The 24,027-nt window shown below is 40.5% G+C and overlaps 1 protein-coding gene across 4 annotated transcripts in view; it reads left to right on the plus strand.

Moving 5' to 3' along the window:
- ahi1 (Abelson helper integration site 1) overlaps window positions 1-24,027 on the plus strand; it is a 259,803-nt gene that overhangs the window by 190,569 nt on the left and 45,207 nt on the right. For all 4 annotated transcript variants that reach the window (XR_006311028.2, XM_043686138.2, XM_087981977.1 and 1 more), the window contains one exon: window positions 4,573-4,631. Coding sequence is in view for 3 of the 4 variants with exons in the window: in XM_043686138.2 (XP_043542073.2) it covers window positions 4,573-4,631 (59 nt within the window). In the remaining variant the exon portion in view is untranslated. The remainder of the gene's footprint in view (window positions 1-4,572; window positions 4,632-24,027) is intronic.

Below are 24,027 nucleotides of genomic sequence, written 5' to 3' on the forward strand. Positions count from 1 at the left end.
AGGAGCAAGTGACTGCCATTGACATTATGGCTGCATTTGATAGAATGTGCCATCAAGGCACTCTAGCAAAACTGGAGTCCATGAGAATTGAGGGAAAACATCTCTGATGATTGGAATCATATCTGGCACAACAGTAGGTGGTTGCGGTTGTTAACAATCAGTCACCTTACCTGTGAGACATCTCATGCTACAGTCCTAGGCCTAACTGCTTTCGGGCTGCTTCGTCAATGACCACCCTTCTATCACAAGATCAGAAATACAGATGTGCAATCCTCGGGAAACAATGTTCAGCATCATTTGTTGCTCCTCAGATAAAGAAGCAGCCCATGTTCAAATACAACAAATAATATCCAGATTTGCGTTGACAAATGGGAAATAACATGCATACCACATAAATGCCAGGCAATGATCAGACAGCAAGAGAGAATCTAACCTTGACATTCAGTGGATTACTATAATTGAATTTGCCTCTAACAATATCCTAGGGGTTTCCATTGACCAGAAACTAAACTGGGCTAGCTGTATAAATACTGTAGCTAAAAGAACAAGTCAGAAGCTAGGGATGCAGCAGCGACTATAACATCTCCTGACTCCTAAAAGCCTACTGTCTAAAAAACACAAATCAAGAATGTGATGGAATATTTTCCACTTGCCTGGAGGACTGCAACTCCAATAACAGTCAAGATATTTGCCACCTTACAAAACAAAGCAACCTGCTTAATAAGCATCACATCTGCAAACATTCGGTCCTTCAACCACAAATATTCAGTGATAACAGTGTATACCATCTAGAAGCTGGACTGCAAAAATTGACCGAATCTCCTTAGTACTTCCTCTACCCACAACCACTCATCATTCTGAACTGTAACCATATTGCCGTCCTCATTGTCACTGGGTGAAAATCCTGGAACTTCCTACACATGTAAGGTGGGCAATTTGTGCTGGCACAGGCAGGGACATCCACATCCCATGAACATGAGTGGTGGCGGCTCTACAGGACATTCATTTCGTCATTATTGGAATACTGCATGTAATTCTGGTCTCCATGCTGTAGGAACGATGTTGTGAAACTTGAAAGGGTTCAGAAAACATTTACAAGGATGTAGCCAGGGTTGCATGGTTTGAGTAATAGAGAGGCTGAATAGGCTGAGGGTACTTTCCCTGAAGCATCGGAGGTGAAGGGGTGATCTTATCGAGATTTTAAAAATCATAAGTGGCATAGACAGAGTAAATAGACAAGATCTTTTCTCTGAGGTGGGGGAGTCCAAAACTAGAGAGAATAGATTTAAAGTGAGAGGGGAAAGATTTAAAAGGAATCTAAGGGGCAATGTTTTCACTCAGATGGTGATGCGTGCATGGAATGAGCTGCCAGAGGAAATGGTGGAGGCTAGTACAATTACAGCATTTAAAAGGCATCTGGATGGGTACATGAATAGGAAGTGTTTAGAGGGATATGGGCCAAATGCTGGCAAATGGGACTAGATTTATTTAGGATATCTGGTCGGCATGGACGAGTTGGACTAAAGGGTCTGTGTCACTGCTGTATACCTCTCTGAATCTATGACAATTTGCAAGAATATGATCGTGCTGGGAAAACAACATTCATGCTAAAAAAGAGAACACTGATGACTGGTGGTAAGTGGAACCAACTGGTAGTGACATTGTCATGGATAATGCACCAGCCAATGGTGACTAATAGTTAATTGTGAGGCTCAGTTTAAATTCCAAAACAGGCAGCTGACTGAATGGTGCAGGCATTGCCCTGCGAAATGGGGCAGCACGGTGGCACAGTGGTTAGCACTGCTGCTTCACAGCGCCAGAGACCCAGGTTCAATTCCCACCTCAGGCAACTGACTGTCTGGAATTTGCACATTCTCCCCGTATCTGCGTGGGTTTCCTCCAGGTGCTCCGGTTTCCTCCCACAGTCCAAAAAATAAATGTGCAGGTTAGGTGAATTGGCCATGCTAAATTGCCTGTAGTGTTAGGGGTAGGGGAATGGATCTGGGTGGGTTGCGCTTCAGCAGGTCGGTGTGGACTTGTTGGGCCGAAGGGCCTGTTTCCACACTTCAAATAATCTGATCTAAAAAAGTAATCTAATCTAAAAAAAATGAACCAGCAAATGACTACTGCTTACTTTGTTGACTTTTAATGGGCGCTGAGCATGTACTTTAGTACATAGCACCCAGCCCATATCCCTTCAAACCCTTCCTATTCATCTACCCATCCAAATGCCTTTTAAATATTGCAATTGTACCAGCCTCCACCAATTTCTCTGGCAGCTCATTCCATACACGTACCACCCTCTGCGTGAAAAAGTTGCCCCTTAGGTCTCTTTTATATCTTTCCCCTCTCACCCTAAACCTATGCCCTCTAGTTCTGGACTCCCCAACCCCAGGGAAAAGACTTTGCCTATTTAACCTATCCATGCCCCTCATAATTTTGTAAACCTCTATAAGGTCACCCTCAGCCTCTGATGCTCCAGGGAAAACAGCCCCAGCCTGTTCAGCCTCTCCCTGTAGCTCAAATCCTCCAACCCTGGCAACATCCTTGTAAATCTTTTCTGATTTCAAGTTTCACAACATCTTTCTGATAATTGTCAAACCCTTTAACCATTATAGCATACATGCTTTTATTGCTTCTTGATATTACTGAATACTACTTACAACTACTTACATCATTTACTTAGATTTTTAGAAAGCATTTGATAGAAAAGCACATGGGACAGGCGATATGGATTAATGATTGGCTAACAGGAAACAGGAAGTAGGAATAAATTAGTTGTTTTCACATTGGCAGGATGTGACTAGTCAGATACCACAAGGGTATGTCCTTGGACACCATTGTTCACAATATAGATCAGTGGTTTTGGAGGTGGAGATTTGGAGGTCAAATGTAATATTTTCAAATTTGCGAATGTAAATGCTGGGAGGGAATGTGTGTTGTGAGGAAGATGTAAAACATCTGTGAATGACAGGATGTTCATAGGGAAGACAATGGCACATGCAATATAATGTGGAAATATGCGGGGTCATCCACTTTGATAGGAGGAATGGATGTGCAGAATATTTTGTGAATGACGAGATTGGAATATGTAGAGGTGCAAAATGACTGAGATGCACTTGTCAATAAGTCACAGAAGGCTACCAAGCAGATGCAGCAACATATTAGTAAGGCTAATGGAAAATTGGCCTTTCTTGCAAGAGGTCTTATATACAGGAGTAGTTCAGTCTTGCTTCAATTGTACAGGATACGGACTTGGTTGGACAGCACCTGGAGTACGGTGTCTAAGTTTGACTTTCTTGTCTCAGAAAAGATATTATTGCCATGGAGGCAGTGGAGTGAAGGTTTTGCAGACTTGTTTCTGGAATGGCAGGACTGTCTTCAGAAGATAGATTGGGCAAAATGGGTCTGTGGTCTTTGGAGTTTTGAAGAGTAAGATGTGGTCTAATTGAAACTTACAAAATACTTAAGAGGATAGGCAAAGTAAATGTTGGAAGGATGTTTCCCCTTGTTAGGAATAATGTTAATCTTGCCAATATTGATCTTGCTTTGTGCACCTCCTGTTATGCCATAACCTTGAATGCCTCACTCTATCTAAGCACCCTATGATCAGTATGTCCTTTTTTAAGATGATATCCCTGTATTGCTTACAAAACAAAACTTTTCATTGTACTTAGATACATGTGACTACAGCAAATCAAATCAAAATCAGAATTATGGGCAGAATTTAGAATGAGAGTATTGCCATCTTGTTCCGAGATGAGAAGAAACTTTTTTACTCGGGATTATGAATCTTTGGCATTCTGTACACAGGGCTGTGGAAGCAAGTCTTTGAATACATTGAAGGTGACGATTGATAAATTTCAGATTCCAATGGCATGCAGGCTTATAGAGATGGGGCAAGTAAAAAGCACTGAAGAGTACAATCAGTTATGATGATTTTGAATGGCCGGGAAGGCTCGATGGACTGAATGGTCTATTTCCATTCCTATATTCCTATTATTTGTAATTAATCTGTGATGCTAAAGACTTCAGGAGTGGACCAATATTTATCTAATCTGAATCAAAATTGTGCATACTAATCAATCACTGAATAAGCAAGAGGGAACAAGAGATTCTGCAATTAAAACTTAAGCTGATAAAAATAATGTTTCCATTAACATTGTCGTCCATTGACAAGAAAGTTGTCCTTAATTTGTACACTTTGCATTTTCTTTAAGTTCTGGTAAAAATGCTTGTAGCACTCTCAAATGTGTAGTGAAAAAATGCCTAGTGCGCTAAAATTTTGATGAGTACTGTTATTTTAAGAACTAAATCAGACATTGCTGCAGCATTGAGTTAATGTTATGGAAAAATAATATCATCTATCCTGTACTGTGTTTATTTCTCACTGCTGTAACCTAAGGTGCCACAGTAGATTCAAGATTTGTATTCAAGTGTTTTTTTAACCAAGACATTTGAGTTTGGAATATGTTTTAGTGAAAAGCACCATTTAACGGGGAGAACTTATGAAGGACCTTTTGTTGTCTTCGCCAAAGGTCATAACTCATTTCAGTGTTATCTTTTTGTTAGGCGGATTCAGTCCTGTCGGACATCGTTTTGGCAGAGCTCCATCAGTCAAACTAGAGAAGGTAGGAACTATATCAGTTTCCATCTTTGCTGCTGAGAAATCTTGTAATTTTATTTTGTAGAATCATGGAATGATGCTATCATGGACAAAGGAGGAATGGAAGTGAATTTAAATTATGATTGCCTTTTCCCTCTTAAGTTCAAGCCAGCAATGTAGCATTTAATGTAAGATTTTCCCTTTTCTTCCCGTCCCTTGTTGAAGTTGACCAGGATGTGTGACCCAAACTGTTTTTTCTGAGTTTCAGACTTCGAAATAAACCCCAGAAAACTCCTTTATGATTAAGTCAAAGATAGGATTTATTTTTAAACAAAAAGCAATCTTTCCAGCTAGTAACTTGGAGACAGAAATGGAGGAGGCAGACTACCTATTCAGCCAGGAATCCTGCATTTCTTTTGGAGGTCAGACAGTGAGTGAGCTATAAACCCTACATTGTACATTTAAGTAATTCGTCCAGTTTCAGTTTGTCATGTGATGAAATCAGGCACTTCAAATGCTGATGGTCCATTTTGTGAGATGATTGTGAGAAAAGCATTAGTTCTCATTTTAGCATAACGGATCAGAGGTTGCTCGAAACACACACATAATCAGAGATTACTGGAAAACACTAGCAGGTCTGACAGCATTTGTGGAGACAGAGCAGAGTTAATGTTTCATAGTGCCAATCCAATGGATCTTCTCTGACTACCTTCAGTGCCAATATATCTTTTCTTAGACCAGGGGCCTAAAACTCTTCATAGTCTTCCATCTGTGGTCAGACTAATGACTTGTAAAGTTTTAACAAAACCGTACTGCTTCTATACTCCATTGCTTTCCTTTGGAAATAAAGGCCAACATTCCATTTGCCTTCCCAATTACACACAACTCGTTTGCCAGCTTTTTGCAGTTCATGAACAAGGACTCCTAAATCCATCAGTTCTATATCTTTCTGCAGTTTTTCTCCATTCCAGTCGCTGGCTGACCAGCATTAATTGCCTGTCCCTAGTAGACCTTGGGAAGGTAGTAGTGAGCTGCTTTCTTGATTGCTGCAGTCAATGTACTCTGAGTAGACCCACATGCCCTTAGAGACTTTGACCCAGCAGCAGTGAATGAACAGCGATATATTTCTAAGTCAGCATGTTAAGTGGCTTGGAGAGGAATTGCAGGTGGTGATGTCATCATGTATCTGCTGTACCTAACGTTCTAGATGAAAACGGTCATGGGTTTAGAGGGTATAGTCTTTGGATCTTTGGTGAATTTCTGCAGACAGATATTTTATAGATATTACACACTCTGCTACTGAGCAATGATGGTGGATGGAGTGGATGCTTGTGGACGTGGCAAGGATCAAGCAGACTACTTTGTCTTGGATGATGTCAGGCTTCTTAAGTGTTACTGATGCTTCACCCATTCAAGCAAGTTAGGAGTATTCTGTCGCTCCTGACTTGTGCCTTGCAGATGGTGGACAGACTTGTGAGTCAAAAGGTGAGTATTCCTATCCTTTGTCCTATCCTTGTGGTCATTGTATTTATGTGGCAAATCCAATTGAGTTTCTTGTCAGTGGTAACCCCCAAGATGTTGATAGTGGGGGATTCAGTGATGATGTAACCATTGACTGTCAGGGGAGATGGATAGATTGTTCCCTATTGGAGATGGTCATTGTCTGGTATTTGTGTGGCACAAACGTTACTTACCGCTTGTTGCCCCAACCCTGAATATGGTTGAGATTTTGTTGATTTGTATCTGGCGAGTCACAAATGGTGCTGCATGTTGTGCAATTATCGGCAAACATTCCCACTTCTGACCTTAAGGTGGAGAGAAGGCCATTGGCAAAGTAGCTGAAAATGTTTGCGCTAAGGACACTACCCTGAGAAATTCCTGCAGAGATGCCTTCAAACTGGATGACTGACCTTCAATAACTATAACCATCTTCACTTGTGCCAAGAGTGACTTCCCCAGCGATTTCGCCTCCTGATACTCACAGATACTAGTTTTGCTCAGGGTCCTTGATGGTACATTCAGTCAAATACGGCCTCGAAGTTAACTGCTGTCACTCTCACCAGACTTGTAGTATTAAATATTTTAGTCTATGTTGAATCAAATGAGGTCAGGAGCTGAGGAGTCCTGGTGGAACCCAAACTGGTGCTGCTTGATAGCTCAGGTGCTACTTCACAGTACTGTTGATGACACCTTCCATCACTTTACTGGTGATCGAGAGGAAACTGACGATGCAGTAATTGGCTGGGTTGGATTTGTCCTGCTTTTAGCATACAAGACATACTTGGGCAATTTTCCACATTGTTGGGTATATGTCAGTGTTGTAACTGCACTGGAAGAGCTTGGCTAGCAGAGTGGCAAATTCTGAAGTGTAAGTCTTCAGTGCTATTGTTGGAATATTGACAGAGCCCATCACCTTTGCAGTATCCAGTGCCACTGTCAGTTTCTTGATATCACGTGGAGTGAATTGACTTGGCTAAACACTGGCATCTGTGATATTGTTAACCACTGTAGGATGCCAAAATAGATCATTGACTCAGTACTTTCTGGCTGAAGATTAAAATATTGGGCTCTTCCATCATTGAAGATGGGGATATTTATAGATCCTCCTTCTTCAGTGTGTTGTTTTAATTGTCCACCACCATTCATGATTGGGTGTGACAGGACTGCAGAGCTTAGATCTGATCCATTGGTTGTGGGATCGCTTAGCTCTATCTCTTATGCGTGCAAGCAGTTGTTTTGTAGCTTCACCAAATTGATACCTCATTTTTAGGCATGCCTGGTGCTGCTTCTGGCATGCCTTCCTGCACCCTCTATTGAACCAGGGTTGATCCCCTGGCTTGATATAATGATTGAGTGAAAGATTTGCCAGGCCATCACCTTACAGGATCTGTTGGAGCATAGTATTGCTGTTGTTGATGGCCCACAGTGTCTCATAGATGCCCAGTCTTGAGTTGTTAGATCTGTTCGAAATCTGTCCCATTTCACACAGTGATACTACTACACAACTTGATGAAGAATGTTGTCAATGTGAAGACTGGATTTTGTCTCCCCACAGACAGTGCAGTGGTTATTCTTGCTGATATCATCATGGATAGATGCATCTGCAGCCAGTAGTTGGTAAGGATGAGGTCAAATATGTTTTCCTCTTGTTGATTTCCGAACCACCTGTTACAGACACAGTCGAGCAGCTGTGTCCTTTAGGACCTAACCAACTTGACCAGTATTGATGCTGCTGAGCCACGTTTGATGGTGGTCATTGAAATCCCACACCTACAGCACATTTTGTGCCTTTGCAGCCCTCAGTGCTTCTTCCAAGTGATGTTCAACATGGAGGAATAATGATTCATCAGTTGAGGGAGGATGATACGTGATAATCGGCAGGAAGTTTCCCTGCCCATATTTAAACTGAAGCCATGAGACCTCATGGGCTTCAAAGTCAATGTTGAGGACTCCCAAGGACAAATCTCTCCTGACTGTGTACAGTGTCACCACCTGAGCTGGGTCTGCCCTGCCCATGGGACAGGACACACACATGGATGGCAATGGTGGTGTTTGGGACTTTGTCTAAGGTATGATTCCGTGAGTATGACTATGTCAGCCTATTGCTTGGCTAGTTTGTGAGTCAATCCTACCACTAGCCCCTAGATGTTATTAAGAAAGACTTTGCAGGGTCAATGGGGTTGTTTTTGTCATTGTCATTTCCAGTGACTAGGTTGATGTCAGGTGGTCCATCCAGTTTCATTCTTTCATTGAGACATCATAACGATTGATTCAATGAGTGGCTTGCTCGGCCATTTCAGAGGACAGTTGAGAGTCAACCACATGGCTGTGGCTGTGTAGTCGTATGCAGGCCAAATCGGGTGAGGATGGTAGATTTGAAGGACATTAGCGAACCATTCTTCTTGCCAAAGTGCATAGTCTGATATTTCTCCAAACTATGTTCAATCTGACAAGTTCTTTTGGCAACTCATTTATTTGTATCCCTCTCTAGACCTATTGTATCATTTCACCACTTGCCTTTCCACCTATTTTAGTGCCATCTGCAAACTTGGTTATAGTACCTTCTCATTTCTCATGCAAGTCATTATATTTATTGTAAATAATTGTGACCCCACCACTGAACTATGTGGCACACTACAGGTTGCCATCCCAACTCTCTGCTTTCCATTAAGTAGCCAACGCTACCTGCAACTACCTTCAATGTACCCCCAATGCTACTTCCAACACCATAGGTTCTTATTTTGTTAAGTAGCCTAATGTGTGGTATTTATTCAAACCCGTTCTGGAAATCCTAATATACAATATACACTGCTTCACTTTTATTTATTCTACTTGTTAATTGTTCAAAGATTTCTAGGAAATTTTTCAGGCAAGGTTATTCTTCATGACACCAAGCTGACTCTGTTTGATCATATTATGCATTTAGAATCATAGAGTCATACAGCCCATAGCCATAAATATTACATTTCAGGTCCCCATCCACGCATCTTTTAAAGGTTTATGAGTTTTCCCGCCTCTGCTATCTTCCCAGACAGTGCATTCCAGATTCCCACCACTCTGGGTGAATAAAAAAAAGTCACTTCCCGTTCTTAAGTCAGTCGCCTTAAACCAATGCCCTCTGGATCTCCAACAATATCTCCCTACCTGTTGCACCTAACCCCAGGAAAACTTTGAATATCTCTATAAAACTTCCCCTCATGCTTTCCTTTTAAGGAGAACAGTCCTAGCTCCTATAAGCTATCCAAGTAACTGAAATCTCATCCTAGAACTATTCTCATAAGCATCCTTTTTAAAGCTTTCACGTCATTCCCAGAGTACAATGCCAGAATTTAGGAGGAAGCAATAGCCTAGTGTTATTATCACTGGACTGTTAATTCAGAAACCCAGGTAATGTTCTGGGGACCTGGGTTCAAAACCTGCCATAGAAGATGGTGGAATTTGAGTTCAATAAAAAATGTAAAATTAAAAGTCTAACGATGACCATGAAGCCATTGTCAATTGTCAGGAAAAACCCATTTGGTTCACTAATGCCTCTTAGGAAAGGAAACTGCCATTCTTACTTGATCTGGCCTACATGTGACTCCAAACCCACACTAATGTGGTGGTCTCTTAAGTGCCCTCTGGGCACTTAGGAATGGCCAGTGAGTGCTGGCCTAGCCAGTGATGCCCTCATCCCATGAATAAATTTAAAAAAAGATTTGGACACAATGTTTCAGTTGAAGTGAACCAATCACTGAGGAAGAAGGCTTATCATAACTTGCTTAATTCTCTTCACTCTTTTCAGTATATCACTGATCTCCTCTTTCACTATGACTTTGGTGGCCTCTTTCTTCTTTTGGTGAAGACAGATGGAAAGTACTATTTACTTCCTCAGCAATGCCCTCAGCCTCCATGTTAGGTCTCTTTGTTTTTGGTCCACACCTCCTTTTATACCCATTTACTATTTATGTTCCTTTAGATTTTAGGATTCCCTTCTATATTAGCTTTTGCTCTGTCTTTGCCTCCCTTCCAATCTGAACTTTCTATATACAGAACTTTTACTCGTGTCATCAACCTGGCTTCTATCAATAATACAGTCTTAATTCAGACTGAGAACCAAGCCTGAACTCAGGTGAAACCTGGATTTTTCTGACTCCTGTGTCTAATTTGCAAACACCCAAAATCATTGGGAAACAAAAGTTGGACAGTTGCTGCAAAAGAAATCTTGGGCATCCAGAGTCTGCCATTGTTTACCAAATGACAAAACAGTGTGATTTGTCACTGCTAACATGGCTGACAGCCACCAATGCAAATGACTGCATTATTATCACACTTCTGTGTAACAGCTTTCTGGCTGCTGACCACTCCTCTCACCACAAAACCCTGTAGCTGGCCGCCACTGCCCCAATTCCCAATGCTTCTCTACCTCTCACACACACACATATTGTTGGCTGGCATGTACCCTTTGCTGCATGGCTAGGGAAGAGGGCAGAGAGTATAGTAGCAGTTGAGGCATCAAGGAGAACACTCAGGAGTTTGACTGCAAAGCTATTTCTTTCCATGTGTATACAGTCACTGTGCCCTCTACTGGTGGCGTTATTCATTTACGCAGCCAAATATAATGCAGGGTTATCCTGAAAAAAATCTGTTTGTCACCCCTAATGAATGTATCATAAAACGAAATAACTGCAGACACTGAAGATCTAAAACAAAAGCAGAATATGCTGGAGAAACTCAGCAAGTCTGGCAGCATCTGCAGAGAGAAAACATATTGAATGTTTCGAGTCCAGTCGCCCTTTATCTATAGATGCTGCTAAACTTGAGTTTCTCCAGCACGTTCTTTTGTTCCAAATGAGATTAAGATGTTTATGTGAGTGAATGTATGTTTTTGTTTTGTTATTTAATTTGAACTAATGTAAACTTTAGTTATCAGTAAGTAACTGCTCATTTTAGTATAACTATTGTCTGGCAACTTTCAAAGATGACATTTAAACAATGTTGAGGAAATAGCAATGGAATTGGTAAACACCGCCAGTCAAAACTGAAAGAGGATCAATACCAGTTCATGCAATAAATTGCACTTTGTATTAACAAGTATACCCAGAATACATGGGATCACCAATTTATGAATGTCCGACTTGCATATATTCATGTTTATGAACATAATCTAATACAGCAGTTTATTGATAGTAATACTAATTCTAAAGATCCAAAATACAGATATTGACTCATACTTAGTAATAGTTATTTTATATCGTCTTGCACTGTGTTCCAACTTGCATACAAACCAACTTGCAAATGGACTCGAGAATGGAACCTGCGCACCATCCGGGATTTGCCTGTATCTAAATATTTACTTCCAGAGCTGTGGTGTACAACTTAACTGTATACCTATATTTTACTCCACCTGTAGTCAAAACAAAGTTTTGTACAGTTCCAACATAACTTCCCTGTTCTTATCATCTCTGCCACAACTGATAAAGGCTGGTGTTCCATATGCTTTCTTAACTACTCTATTAACCTGCCCTGCTTCTTTCATGGATCTGTGGACAAACACATCAAGATCCCTTTGTTCCTCTGAGCTTCCTGGTGTCCTGCCATTCATTGAGTACTCTCTTGTCTTGTTACTTATTCCAGGGTCTATCACCTTACACTTTTCAGAGTTAAATACCATCTGCCACGGATGTCCCTAGCTGACCAACCCATCAATATTCTCCTATACCCTGACTTTCTTTCTCATTAATAACCATCAGGCTAATCTTCACATCACCCATAAACTTGCTATCATCCCCCCTCATCTATATTTTTTACATAAACTATAAACAATAAGGGAAACAGCACTGATACTTGTGCTACTCCTCTGGACACCGCCCATCACTCACAAACAGCCTTCTCCCATCACCCTCTGTTTGTTGCCATGAAGCCAATTATCCTGGATCCCATGTGGGACCAATTTAAAGGCTTTGCTGAAATCCATATAAACTAAATCAACTGCACCACTCTCATCTGCACCAGCTCTCGCTCCGAAAGTTAGTGTGCTTCCAATTAAGCCCATTGGACTACAACCTGGTGTTGCGTGATTTTTAACTTTGTACACCCCAGTCCAACACCGGCATCACCAAATCATGACTGCACACCTGGTCACCTCGAAAGATTCAATCAAATTTATTAGTAATGACCTCCCTCAAAACTATGCTCCCTATCCCTCATCAAACCTTGCCTCTCCAAGTGAAAATTAATTCTCTTCTTCAGAATTTACTCCATTAGTTTCCCTACCCCTGATGTGAGTCTCACTCATCTGTAATTCCCTGGTATATCACTACAATCCTTCGCAAAAATTGGAACCACATTAATTGTCCTCTTGCATCTCACCTGTGGACAGAGAGGAATTAAAATTTCAAAGTCCCTATTCTTTCCTTCCATGCCTTCCGTAGCAGCTTGAGATACAACTCATCAGGACCTGGGAATTTGTCCACCTCAAGCCTGCCAAAATCTTCAACAACTGCGCACTTCCTAAGTCAATCTGCTCTGAGTCCCACTTTCCGAATTCTCAATCTACGTCTTCCTTTCTTAGTGAGGACAGATGTGAATTACACATTGACATCCTGCTAGTATCCTCCGGTTCAACACAGAGATTGCCCCCTTTGTCCTTATTGGCTCTACTCTTTTCCCCCATTATTGTTCTCACCTTCATATTCTTGTTAAATATCTTGAAGTTTTCCCTACTTTTACCTGCTAGTGTTTTTTTATAGCCCTTCTTTGCTCTTCACATTGCTTTCTTAAGTTCCCCTTGCACTTTCTGCACTCCACAAGGCCCTCCATTTATTTGCTTCTTTTGTACCTGCAAAAAGCCATCTTTTCTTTATTTTCCAATCCTGAATATTCTCAGACATTCAGGGTTCTCAGGGATTCCACATCAAAATGAACCAATTGAAGGCAATCATTAGAATTGGATTTTGCTTCCTGATACTGCCCACTGTGAAAATTTTTGAGGAACACCAAGTTTTGTTTTTATTTATTCGTATGACATATTGCAGCATTCATTATCCCTCCCAATTGCTGTTGAGAAGATGGTAGTGAACTGCCTTTGTGAGCTACTGATGTCCAGTCATTCAATTAGACCCACAGTGTTGTTAAGGAATGAGTTCCAGATTTTTATCCAGCAACGGTGAAGGAACTGTGGTATATCTGCCAGCCAAGATGGCATGTTTCCTAGCAGGGGCTTGGAGGTGGTGATGTTCCTATGTGCGCCCACTGCGCTGTCCTTCTAAGTGACAAAGTTATGAGAGTTACTGAAGTAAACCTTGCTGAGTTACTACCTTGCATTTTGTAGATGGTACATAAGGCTTCCATTGTGCACTGGTGTGGAGCGGATGTATGTTTAAGATTTAAGTGTGTTGATAGGTGCCAGTCAAGCATACTACTTTGCCCTTGTAGTTACAACCTCTTGTGTGCTGCTACATTCACCTGGCAAGTGAAATATATGCTGTCACACTACTGATTTGTGCCCAGTGGAGAGGCTTTCAGGAGTCAGAACATGGGTTACTTAGCAGAGAATTTGAACCTCTAATCTGTTTTTATAGCCAAAGTATTAAGCATTTCTTAAAAAGTAAGTGGGAAGTGCTGTAGTCAAAAAGTGCTCACCAGAACTTTGCACAGTTTCGTATGGCTATGGTCCCTGCATAATGTCCCAGCATTAATATTCCTAACCTGATAGAGAGACTGTTTTTGTCCATCTCTTCCATTGCAATCAGGTAGTGATGTCGATGGCACTGTCTATATCAACCTGTCATGCTGCATTGCCCACAAAATATGGTTTACATTTATTCATAATTCTACCTTCACCAGTTACCCAAGCATCATAAAGCTCTAGAAGACAAAATAAAGTAATATGAAATGGATGAAACTAAGTTGTGATCTTGATAATCATTATAATCTGTCTACTCATAATACAGTAAGTGATAAGAAAAGTCAATCTTTGTGGGACATATTATTCATCCTGCCAGCAATCATCTGTAAGATTCTGGTTTCCCCATCCCAGCTGACACAGATAAAGACATGCTACCTATCTCCATGACCACCACATCCACTTATGTAAGCAGCACAAGTTGTTAGGGTCACAAATGAGATCATAGAATCATACAACACAGAAGAGGCCTTCAGCCCAACAAGTCTGTGCTGACAAAAATGCTCTATTACCTATGCTAGTCCAACTTTCCTGCAGTAGGCCCATAGCCTTATATGTTATGACATTGCAGGTGCTCATCCAAGTACTTTTTAAAGATAGTGAGGTTACCCGCCTCAGCTACCCTTCAGGCGGTGTATTGCAGACTCCAACCAACCTCTGCGTGAAAACATTTTTCCTCAAATTCCTGCGAAACCACCTGCTATTCATTGAATACTCCTTTGTCTTGCTGCTTCTTCCAAAATGCATCGCCTCACACTTTTCAGATTTAAATCCAATCTGCCACTGATCTGCCCATCTGACCAACCTCTCTCTATCTCCCTGTAATCTAAGACCTTCAACTACTGTCAACTACTTGGCCAATATTTGTGTCATGTACAAATTTACTTATCATTCGCCCCCACCCCCCACATTCTCATATGCATCATTTTTGATTATCACAAACAATAAGGGACCCAACACTGATCCCTGTAGAATGTCACTAAACATTGCATAAAATAGATTGTTCACTTTGCCATCCTCCCAAACTTAATGGGAGTTACATAGTGAGGAAGTTCATAATAAGTGGCAGGTGGGTGCTGATGGATGTGAGGAATATTGCTTGGCTAAACTGAGTGAAAGAGTGGAGGATTTACACCACAGATGTAGATGAATCAACAATGCATTTACTTTCTCTTACTCAGTTATGTAATTAAACCACTTCCTGAACAGTATTCAAGACCAAAGCACAACATTCAGCTCCTCAGTCAGTTCAAACCATGCATTCTTAGTGACAACTGCTGTTTTATTTTTGCAACCTTAAGTTCCTCTTGTTCCTCACTGTACTAAGTATTCATTCCAGAGGAGCATCATTGTATCTGAGTGCTGCCTTGGCTGTTTGTCCATCTAAAACACCTCATTTCTTCTCCAAATTCAGTTTTGCCCTTGAAATTGTGGCTTTAGGTTTACATCATGCAGGTGCACATTACAAACATTTCACAGACTTAGAAACATGAAAAAAAAGTAAATATTTTTGCTCAGTTACATTTAAATAAAAAATTATGACCTTGGCCCATTGGTTTTTTAAACTAGATTTTGGGATGTAATCATCGATGGCTGGCCAACATCTATTGTCCCCATCCCTCAGATTTACATAGCTTTAGCTATCTGATCACACTTATCAAAATCCCATTTTCCTGCATTTGTGTTGTGCCTTCTTTCATGAACTTTCTGATGACTGGAATCTTGAGGTCTCAATCAACTCCACTTGTAGCCATGTCCTTTCTGATATCTGCTGCATTGTACCATTGAATGGACAAATTAATAGCACAAAAGCAAAAAAATGAGTATGGTATGGTACTCCAAGTTGTCATATGCCTGACCCAAGGGCCAGAGTTCACTAGTGAGCCTGTCCACTGCAAATATGATAAATAATCAGTTTGTGATTGAATGAGCAACAGCAGTGTAAGGTTAAAGTTTTGGGAATGATATGGGACATCAGATTATTGGAAGGAGTAGAATGACCATTTCCTTGCAGCTTTTTTAATACTGGTCAGGTAGATTTCAACCATCAGCTGATAGAGGAAACTAGCTGATAGTGGAAACTAGCTGATAGTGGAAACTATCTGATAGTGGCAATGAGGATTATCGCTCGTTTTGAGGGATGGGCCTAATTGCCAAACTGTAAACAGTTTTCATCTCATTGTTTTTGAACCAGCAGCAAGGTAAGTTCGTGGACTAAGGGCAATCTTGATGTAGGGCTGGGGCAGGTTTACCAGGCTAACAGTCAACTGCATTACTCTTTCACTTACTCCTTGCCCAGCAGAGATAATTTAAATCCTCAAATGAAATTTTAAAAACTGTGGATTCTGGAAATTTAAAATTAAAACAAAAAGTACTTTGCAGGTCTGGCAGAATCTGTGAAGAGAAAAACAGAATTAATTTTTTGACTCTGTTATGTCTCTTCATTAGAGTTTTAAACTCACTCTTTTATTTTTGTAAAGCTTACAAACAAAATGTTAATTCAACAAGTCCTGGTTGGCAAAATGGGCAAAGCCTTCCACTGAAACAATAACCAACATTTGCCCTTACGTTTTTTGCTAAGTAGATTCAAACTTTTGAATTTCTCATATTTAAGACCAAGTTAAAAATCACACAGCTTATATTTGGAAAATATAAGCTTTCAAAGTACTGCTCCTTCATCAAGTAGCTAGTAGACAAAGGAACAGCATTCCGAAAGCTTGTAGTTCCAAATAAGCCTGTTGGACTATGACTCAGTGTTGTGTCATTTTTAACTTTGACCACTCCAGTCCAACACTGGCACCTCCACATCTCATTTAAGCGAAGTGACTAGCCTGAATTTGGGACTTCAAAAAGGCAGGTAAGAATTCCAATTTCAAAAGAAGTTAACATTGTATCTTTAAATGTTAACTTCATTAGAAAGATTCACAAAGACACTTGTTTCTGGAAAATATGCAAATTTACAGCAAACAATATGTTGCCCTAATGTGGAGTGCTGCACCTTGTACAGAACAGAATACCAGAGATGAAGACTACCTCATGGCTTGGAAAATAGTGGAATAACTAGCAATTAGTAATCCATGCAGTGTAAAAATATAGCCTTTATTGAAAAATACTTTCTAATTTTATAATGAAGCTAAATAAAATTGGCTTTACAATTAGACAGTAAGATGTAGGTGCAGAGGTGTGCCATTCAGTCTGCTCTGCCATTCAATAAAATCATGGCTGGTCTGATAAATGTTATTGTTTTCCCCATAACCCTTGATTCCCTTACTGATTAACCATCTGTCTATCTCAGCCTTGCATATACTTAATACACAGCATCTACAGCCCTTTATGGTAAAGAATTCCATAGATTCACAACCCTCTGAGAGAAGCAATTCCTCCCCATCTTAAATGGGCACCATCTTCCTCTGAGATTATGCCCTCTGGCCCTAGACTCTCCTAGAACAGATCCAACCTTTCCACATTTATACTGTCAGGCCCTGATGTACTTGTATGGTTCATTAAGGTCACCTCTCAGTTCTTTAAACTGCAAAGACTACAAACTCAACCGACTCAGCCTCTCCTCTCAGAAAATTCCCTCCAAACCCAGAATCAACCTGGCGAACATTCTCTGGAATGATTCCAAAGCCAATATATCTTTGAAATGGGACCTGAAACTGTCCACAGAATTCCAGCTGTCATCTGAACTAGTGTCTTTGATAGTTTTAGTAAAACTTCCTTACCTTTGTACACCATTCCCTTTGAAATAAAGGCCAACAGCTTAACCAAGAAGTGACAAAGCTAAGTAATTCCACAACTAATGAATCAGAACTAAGCTGTTCAAGGATCCCCATCATCACAGGTGTCAGTTTTGTCTCGATATAATTCACTCCATCTGATATAAAGAAACAGTTGGAGGCAAAAGCATTCCAGCAACAGTTCTGAAGATTTATGCTGCAGAACTTGCAGCACTCCTAGCCAAGCTGTTCCATTCTGGTTCCAACACTGGTATCTTCCTGGCAATGTAACAAATTGCCTAAGTATGTTCTACAATCTAAAAGCGCAACAAATTCATCCCAACCAATTAATACCCCACCAGTTTATTCTCTCTCATCAATAAGATGGTGAAAGGTGTCACAACATTGCTATTAAGCAGCATTTGCTTAGCAATAACTGACACTCAGTTTGAGTTCCATTAGGGCCCCCTCAGATCCTGACCTCAGTGCAGCCTTGGTTCAAACATGGACAGAAGGGCTGAATTCCAGAAGTGAGGTGAGATTGCCCTTGACATTAGGACCGCATTTGACTGTTTGTAACGTCAAGGAGCCCTACCAAAACAAAAATTTCTGGAAATTAGGAGGCAAAATCTTCACAGGTTGGAGTCATACCTAGCAGAGGGAAGGATGGTTATCTTTATTGGAGGTCAGTCATCTCAGCTCCAGGACATCACTGCAGAAGTTTCTCACAGTAGTGTCCCAGCCCAATTAACTTCAACTGTTTTACCAATGATCTTCCCTCCAACATAAGATTAAAAGTGGGAACTTTCACCGATCATTGCACCTTTTGCAACCATGAGGAGGAGAAAGTGAGAACTGCAGGTGCTGGAGAGTCAGAGTCGAAACGTGTGGTGCTGGAAAAGCACAGCAGATCAGGCAGCATCCAAGGAGCAGGAGAGTCACCATTTCGGGCATAATCCCTTCATCAGGAATGTGGAAGTCACTAAATAATTCCACAGTTAAGGTTTCTCTAGGGAAGATTGTTTCTAAGACTGAATTTCATATTGCATTTAGCAGTGATGTGGTGAGGTTCAAAATCAGGATCTTCTCACTTTTGTTGGAAGAATACAAAAGGAATTTTTAATTAGATGAGAATCTAGTAAGTGTTAATTGTCAGAGGCATTTTGGGGTCTTCGCACACAAGTCACAGGAAATTAATATGGAAATCCAGTAATCAATTAGGAAGGCTTTTGGTTTGTTATTTGTAAATGATTGGAGTATAAGGGTAAATCTTGTTGCTCTTGAATGAGACTTTGTTCAGAATAAATCCAGAGTACTTGTATAGTTTTGGTCTCTTATTGAAGGAAGAACATAATTTCCTTAGAAAGGATGGAATGAAGATTCACTGAACTGATTCCTTAGATGAGAATGCTGCCTATAAGATTGTGTAGATTGTGCTTCTCTCCTCCAAAGTTTAAAAGAATGAAAGGCAATCTAATTGAAGTGTGTGATGTTTTTGAGAGGACTTGACAAGATCAATGCCAAGAAGCTGTTGCTCCTTTGATATAGTTAAAAATCACACAACACCAGGTTATAGTCCAACAGATTTATTTGGAAGTACAAACTTTTGGAGCATTGCTCCTTCATCCACTAGCTACCTGACTATAACTTGGTGTTGTGTGATTTTTAACTTGGTTGACCCCAGTCCAACACCTGCACTTCCACATCAGTATAGATTGAGATTTCACAATTTTTTGGTGAGGGAACAGCCGTTTAGTTGGGGAAAATGTGATAAATTTCTTTAGAGAATTGCATATTTTGGAATTCTCTGCTCCTGATGACACTCTCCAGTTGCTACATTCAAGATTAAAAGCAATAGGTTTTAGACATATGGGGATTCAAGGGGTAAGGGGTTATTGGTGGCAGTTTTACCACTTGCCCTGCTTTGTTTCTGTAAATTAGGTTCAGCACTGCTCCCTCTCCTCAGACTTTCTACTTCCTTACTTAAAATGTATCCAGGAGAGCTTTAAGAATCCAATGTCACACACCTTGTCTATCCCGTTAATATTGTGAAAGTTGAAATCCCTGCTATTATTAGCACATTTTTTACTTTTCTGACATTCATGTAGATATCTGCCTTTCCATCTCTCCTAAGTATCAAGGGTCTCTGGCGATTCTGAGCATGGTAACATCACTGTGACTGCACACACAGGGAAGGCTTGGAATTAGAATCTTTGAAGCAAAATACTGTAGATGCTAAAAAGCTGAAATAAAAGCTGAGAATGCTGGAGAAACTCAGCAAGTCTGGCATTTCTTGAAGAAGAGTCATACTGGATTTGAAACATTAAATTCTGTTTCTCTTTCCAAAATGCTGCCAGATCTGATTAATTTCTCCAGCACTTTCTGCTTTTATCTTATCCTGTGCAAAGGCAAAGGCCAGGCATGGGGGCAATGTTAGCATTGTTTTGCACTGTGTGCTGTTTTACAACAAAGTGTATTAATAATAGCACTAGGTTATATGGGGCCAATCATTGGATTACACTGTTGCCAGTTACATTGCAAAATGTAAGGATAGGGACAATAAAAAAGAGGTTATGCTTTGGGGATTGGCAAAAATCTATGGAACAGGGGAGAGGATTTACAAACATCCACCAGAAGCTACAATCTCCCAATAAGAAGTTTTGAGTCCTGCTTCTGCAGTTCCAGGGCTTTTTCATGGACACAGGCTGTCACCTCAATTCAGTGCTGAGCAGGGCACAGGTGTGACCTTCTTGGTGTTCCAGAGTCTTAGCGGCTATGAGTAAAAATGTTTCTTTTTATTCTCTTGTGTAAGGGAGCTTGAGTAGTGTACACACAGAGTAGAGACAATTGGAAAATGGATTTTAGGAAAATAAATAGTTGTGTTGGTATGATACTTTTTTACTTTGGCGCAGGGAGAAGTGAAAGTGAGTGGACGGAGATTTAGAACTTTGGGAGTGGTTAAGACGTTAATTCAGCTTTTTATTGAATTCAAATTGCATCATCTATCATTCACTATTTGAATATTTACATTCCGGCCCGAAATGTCGATTCTCCTGCTCCTTGGATGCTGCCTGACCTGCTGTGATTTTCCAGCAACAAACTCGATTCTGATCTCCAGCATCTGCAGACCTCACTTTCTCCTACCAACAGCAATGGCCTGAGGAATTAGGTCTAACTAGACCTGCTGAAGTTGGCACATGCCTGAATGATCTGCTAAGTTGTCACATCATTCTCAAAGGCACTACACAGGATAGCCATAAACTCCTCCAGGTGGCCAGCCAGGAAACTGTTTCATGTTGTGTTTTTTTTAACCCAATGTTTGTTCCTATAGATGCAACTCTCTGTAAATATTCAAATAATGAATGATAGATGATGCAATTTGAATTCAATAAAAAACTGAATTAAGAGTCTAACAAAAATCATGAAACCATTACCAGTTGTTGGAAAAACCCATCTCGTTCACTCACACCCTTTAGGGAGGGAATCTGCCATCCTTACCTGGTCTGGCCTACATATAACTTCCGACCCACAGTAACGTGGTTGACTCTTAACTGCCCTTTGGCAATTAGGAATGGGTAATAAATGCTGGCTTAGCTAGCAACACCCACCTCCTAGAGGGGAACCTAGAGAAATTGTTAGATTTTGTATTCAGGAGCCAATATCTGACAATGCTTATGAATTTCAGTTTTGCTATGCTGCACCCCAGGGTTCAGTCCACCACTTTCTACATTCCTTCCTCAGAATCAAGAGCGCCAAAGTGGATAATTGTGGACACAAAATCAGGGCTGTTACATGAAGAACTTTTTCTGTAACTGCAATGTCATGTGTATCATTTTTAAGTACAAAGTACTTGTGTGGAAAATAATAACCACTAAGGCTGTTTGTGGCCAATGTTGTATCATCAACTTAGCCATGTCATTACTTGCAATCTAAGGTGGTTACATATTCTTGGCTGCCACCTCATGATCACTGGTTAATACTAAGTTTGTAGAACACCAGTCTGTTTGTTCTTGTGAGTGAGTCATATCACACACACTAACTCAGGCACTTGCGTATTCTCAGCTGAAACAGCTCACTTTAGTTTCAAAGTCAGTACATACTGTGAGTAAGCGCTTCCACTAATGGGGAGATTCCTGGAATAATACCTATGATAAAGATATTTCCCAAGAAGTAGCAAGAGTAAAGGAAAATGTGGTGTTAATGACAAAGGTGATGTAGTGATATCTGAGGTTGATGTGTAGAGAGAAAAATGAAGGAGAAAAGAAAGAAAGGGAACGAAAGCAAAGCAAACGACATTCAAGAAAGTAAGCCTTGCATAATGGTGACCTAGTAAGGATAAGTAGCCAGGAGTGACACTAGTGGAGTGCCAAGTTGGGAGGGGTTAAATTCTGCTGGTCCAGCCAGCTGTACCCTTATGAGCATTAGGAGATCTAGTAGTTATTTTCTTGTTATAATAACTTCTTTCATGCTCTCGAATCTTTCTCCACAAACAGCATTTATCTCACATAGCTATCGACAGAAGCTCTCTTAAGCATTTCATTTCTTCTTGCATTTGTTTTAACATTCCTTGGTGTCATGGCCTCAGTTTCATTTCAGCTTACTTGTTCAACCCTGAACATTATTAACGTTCCTATCCTCACATTGGTCAGTTATTCCAGTGCCAGGAAGACATGGCACAGTAGCACTCAACTCTTTCTTCTTCCCAAGTTCTTTTTCTGCTGTGATGGTGCCAACATATAATCTGGTTCAATTTACCATTATCTTCTGGGACTCGGACCCAGCACCCTGTAGCTGCAATTCTAACCCATGTGTTGATGTTGGGATTCAAACCACTTCATTTGTCTTGCATTTTTACTTTTGTTTAACTGCTTGTTCCCTGGCTGGCGCTATTTTCTCTGTATTTAAGAAAGCTCCTGTGTAGTATATTTTGATCAGCTGCCTGAACTCTAATCTTAACCATAGAATCCCTACAGTGTGGAAGCAGGCCATTCAACCCATCAAATCCACACTGACCCTCCCAAGAGTATCCAACCCAGACCCACTCCCTGTCCTATCCCTGTAATCCTGCATTACCCATGGCTAATCCACCTCATATAATGTAGGGTAAGAAGTGAGGAAGGGACATTGTTCCTAATTTTAAAAACATTTTTAGAAGTCTTAAGATGACTCACTTCCTTCACCTAGGCGTGACTGACTCAGAGAGACATGTCCAACTCTGAGTAACAAAGTGCACAATTCCCACTCCACTCACAGTAAGCAGTCTGGAGAGATAATCTGGGGTGCTTGTATCCAGAAGTTAAGTGCCAATCTCTTATTGCTTAAGTTGGGGAATCCACAAAACCCCCTTTCCATATATGACTAAACATTCTCTTTTCTGCTATAAAGGTGGTTATGTTTGCTGGGCATTCATATTACAACAAAAAAGTTTGAAATGACAAAATTCAAGCCAGCAAGCTACAAAACTTGACATTAACTCTCCACCAACATAACCCCTTTGTAATTGTAAATACTTTTTTGCTTTGTCCAAGGTTTTATGTGCTTTGCAATATTCCTTTTATATCTTCTCAGCTTTTATGCCAGTTTTTTAATATTCTCTGGCATCCAAGTCTTTGGGTGGCATGATGGTTCAGTGGTTAGCATGGCTGCCTCACAGATCCACGAACTCTCGATTCCACCCTTAGGTGGATTTGCATGGGTCTGTGTGAGTTGCTTCCAGGTGCTCTCGTTTCCTCCCACAGTCCAAAGATATGCAGATTGGTTGAAATGGCCATGCTAAATTGCCCATAGTGATCAGGGATGTGCAGGCTAGGTGGATTATCCATGGGAAATGCAGTGTTACAGGGATAAGGTAGGTGATTGGGTCTGGGTTGGATGCTGTTTGGAGGGTCATTATAGACTTGATAGGCCAAATGGCCTGCTTCCACACTGTAGGGATTCCATGATTCTAATATTATTTTCTACAGCAGCTATGTTGATCATCTTCAAAACATTATGCAGGAATTAACAACCGCCAAACCGTCTACTGTAATGAAAGACATCAATCTGAAATGCTAACTCTGCTTCTCTCCACAGACATGCTGAGTATTTCCAACATTTTCTGGTTTTAGACTAAAATTTCAGGAATACTAAGCTTTATTTGTAAAACCATTAATGCCCAAACAACAGTGTACCCAGCTGTATGAACATCCAGGTTTTAAAAGAATGGAATTTAGCTTATTTCATCTTTGCTGCAAGGCATGTAAGACTTTCTCATTGAACAGTAAACTTAAATTTTCGAAGAATCTGCATTTTTTCATGCTTCAAGTCCATAACAATGTGCTAAATGACGAAAGAAGTAATACACAAAAAAACTTGCGTTTTACCATTTTCTATGATCACAGGATGATCTAAGTCATTTTCAAACAATTGAAGTATTTCTGAGCTGTTGTCACTGTTGGAATGTGAAACACGTGACCATTTAGTGCAATAAGCTGTCCCAAACAGCAATATGATAGTGAATAATGATCCTTTTTGCACTGATGAGTCTGGGATAACTA

The sequence above is a fragment of the Chiloscyllium plagiosum genome, unplaced genomic scaffold (genome assembly GCF_037043375.1).
Source record: "Chiloscyllium plagiosum isolate Xiang-an unplaced genomic scaffold, Cpla_swu_hap1 HiC_scaffold_3, whole genome shotgun sequence".
Taxonomy (NCBI): domain Eukaryota; kingdom Metazoa; phylum Chordata; class Chondrichthyes; order Orectolobiformes; family Hemiscylliidae; genus Chiloscyllium; species Chiloscyllium plagiosum.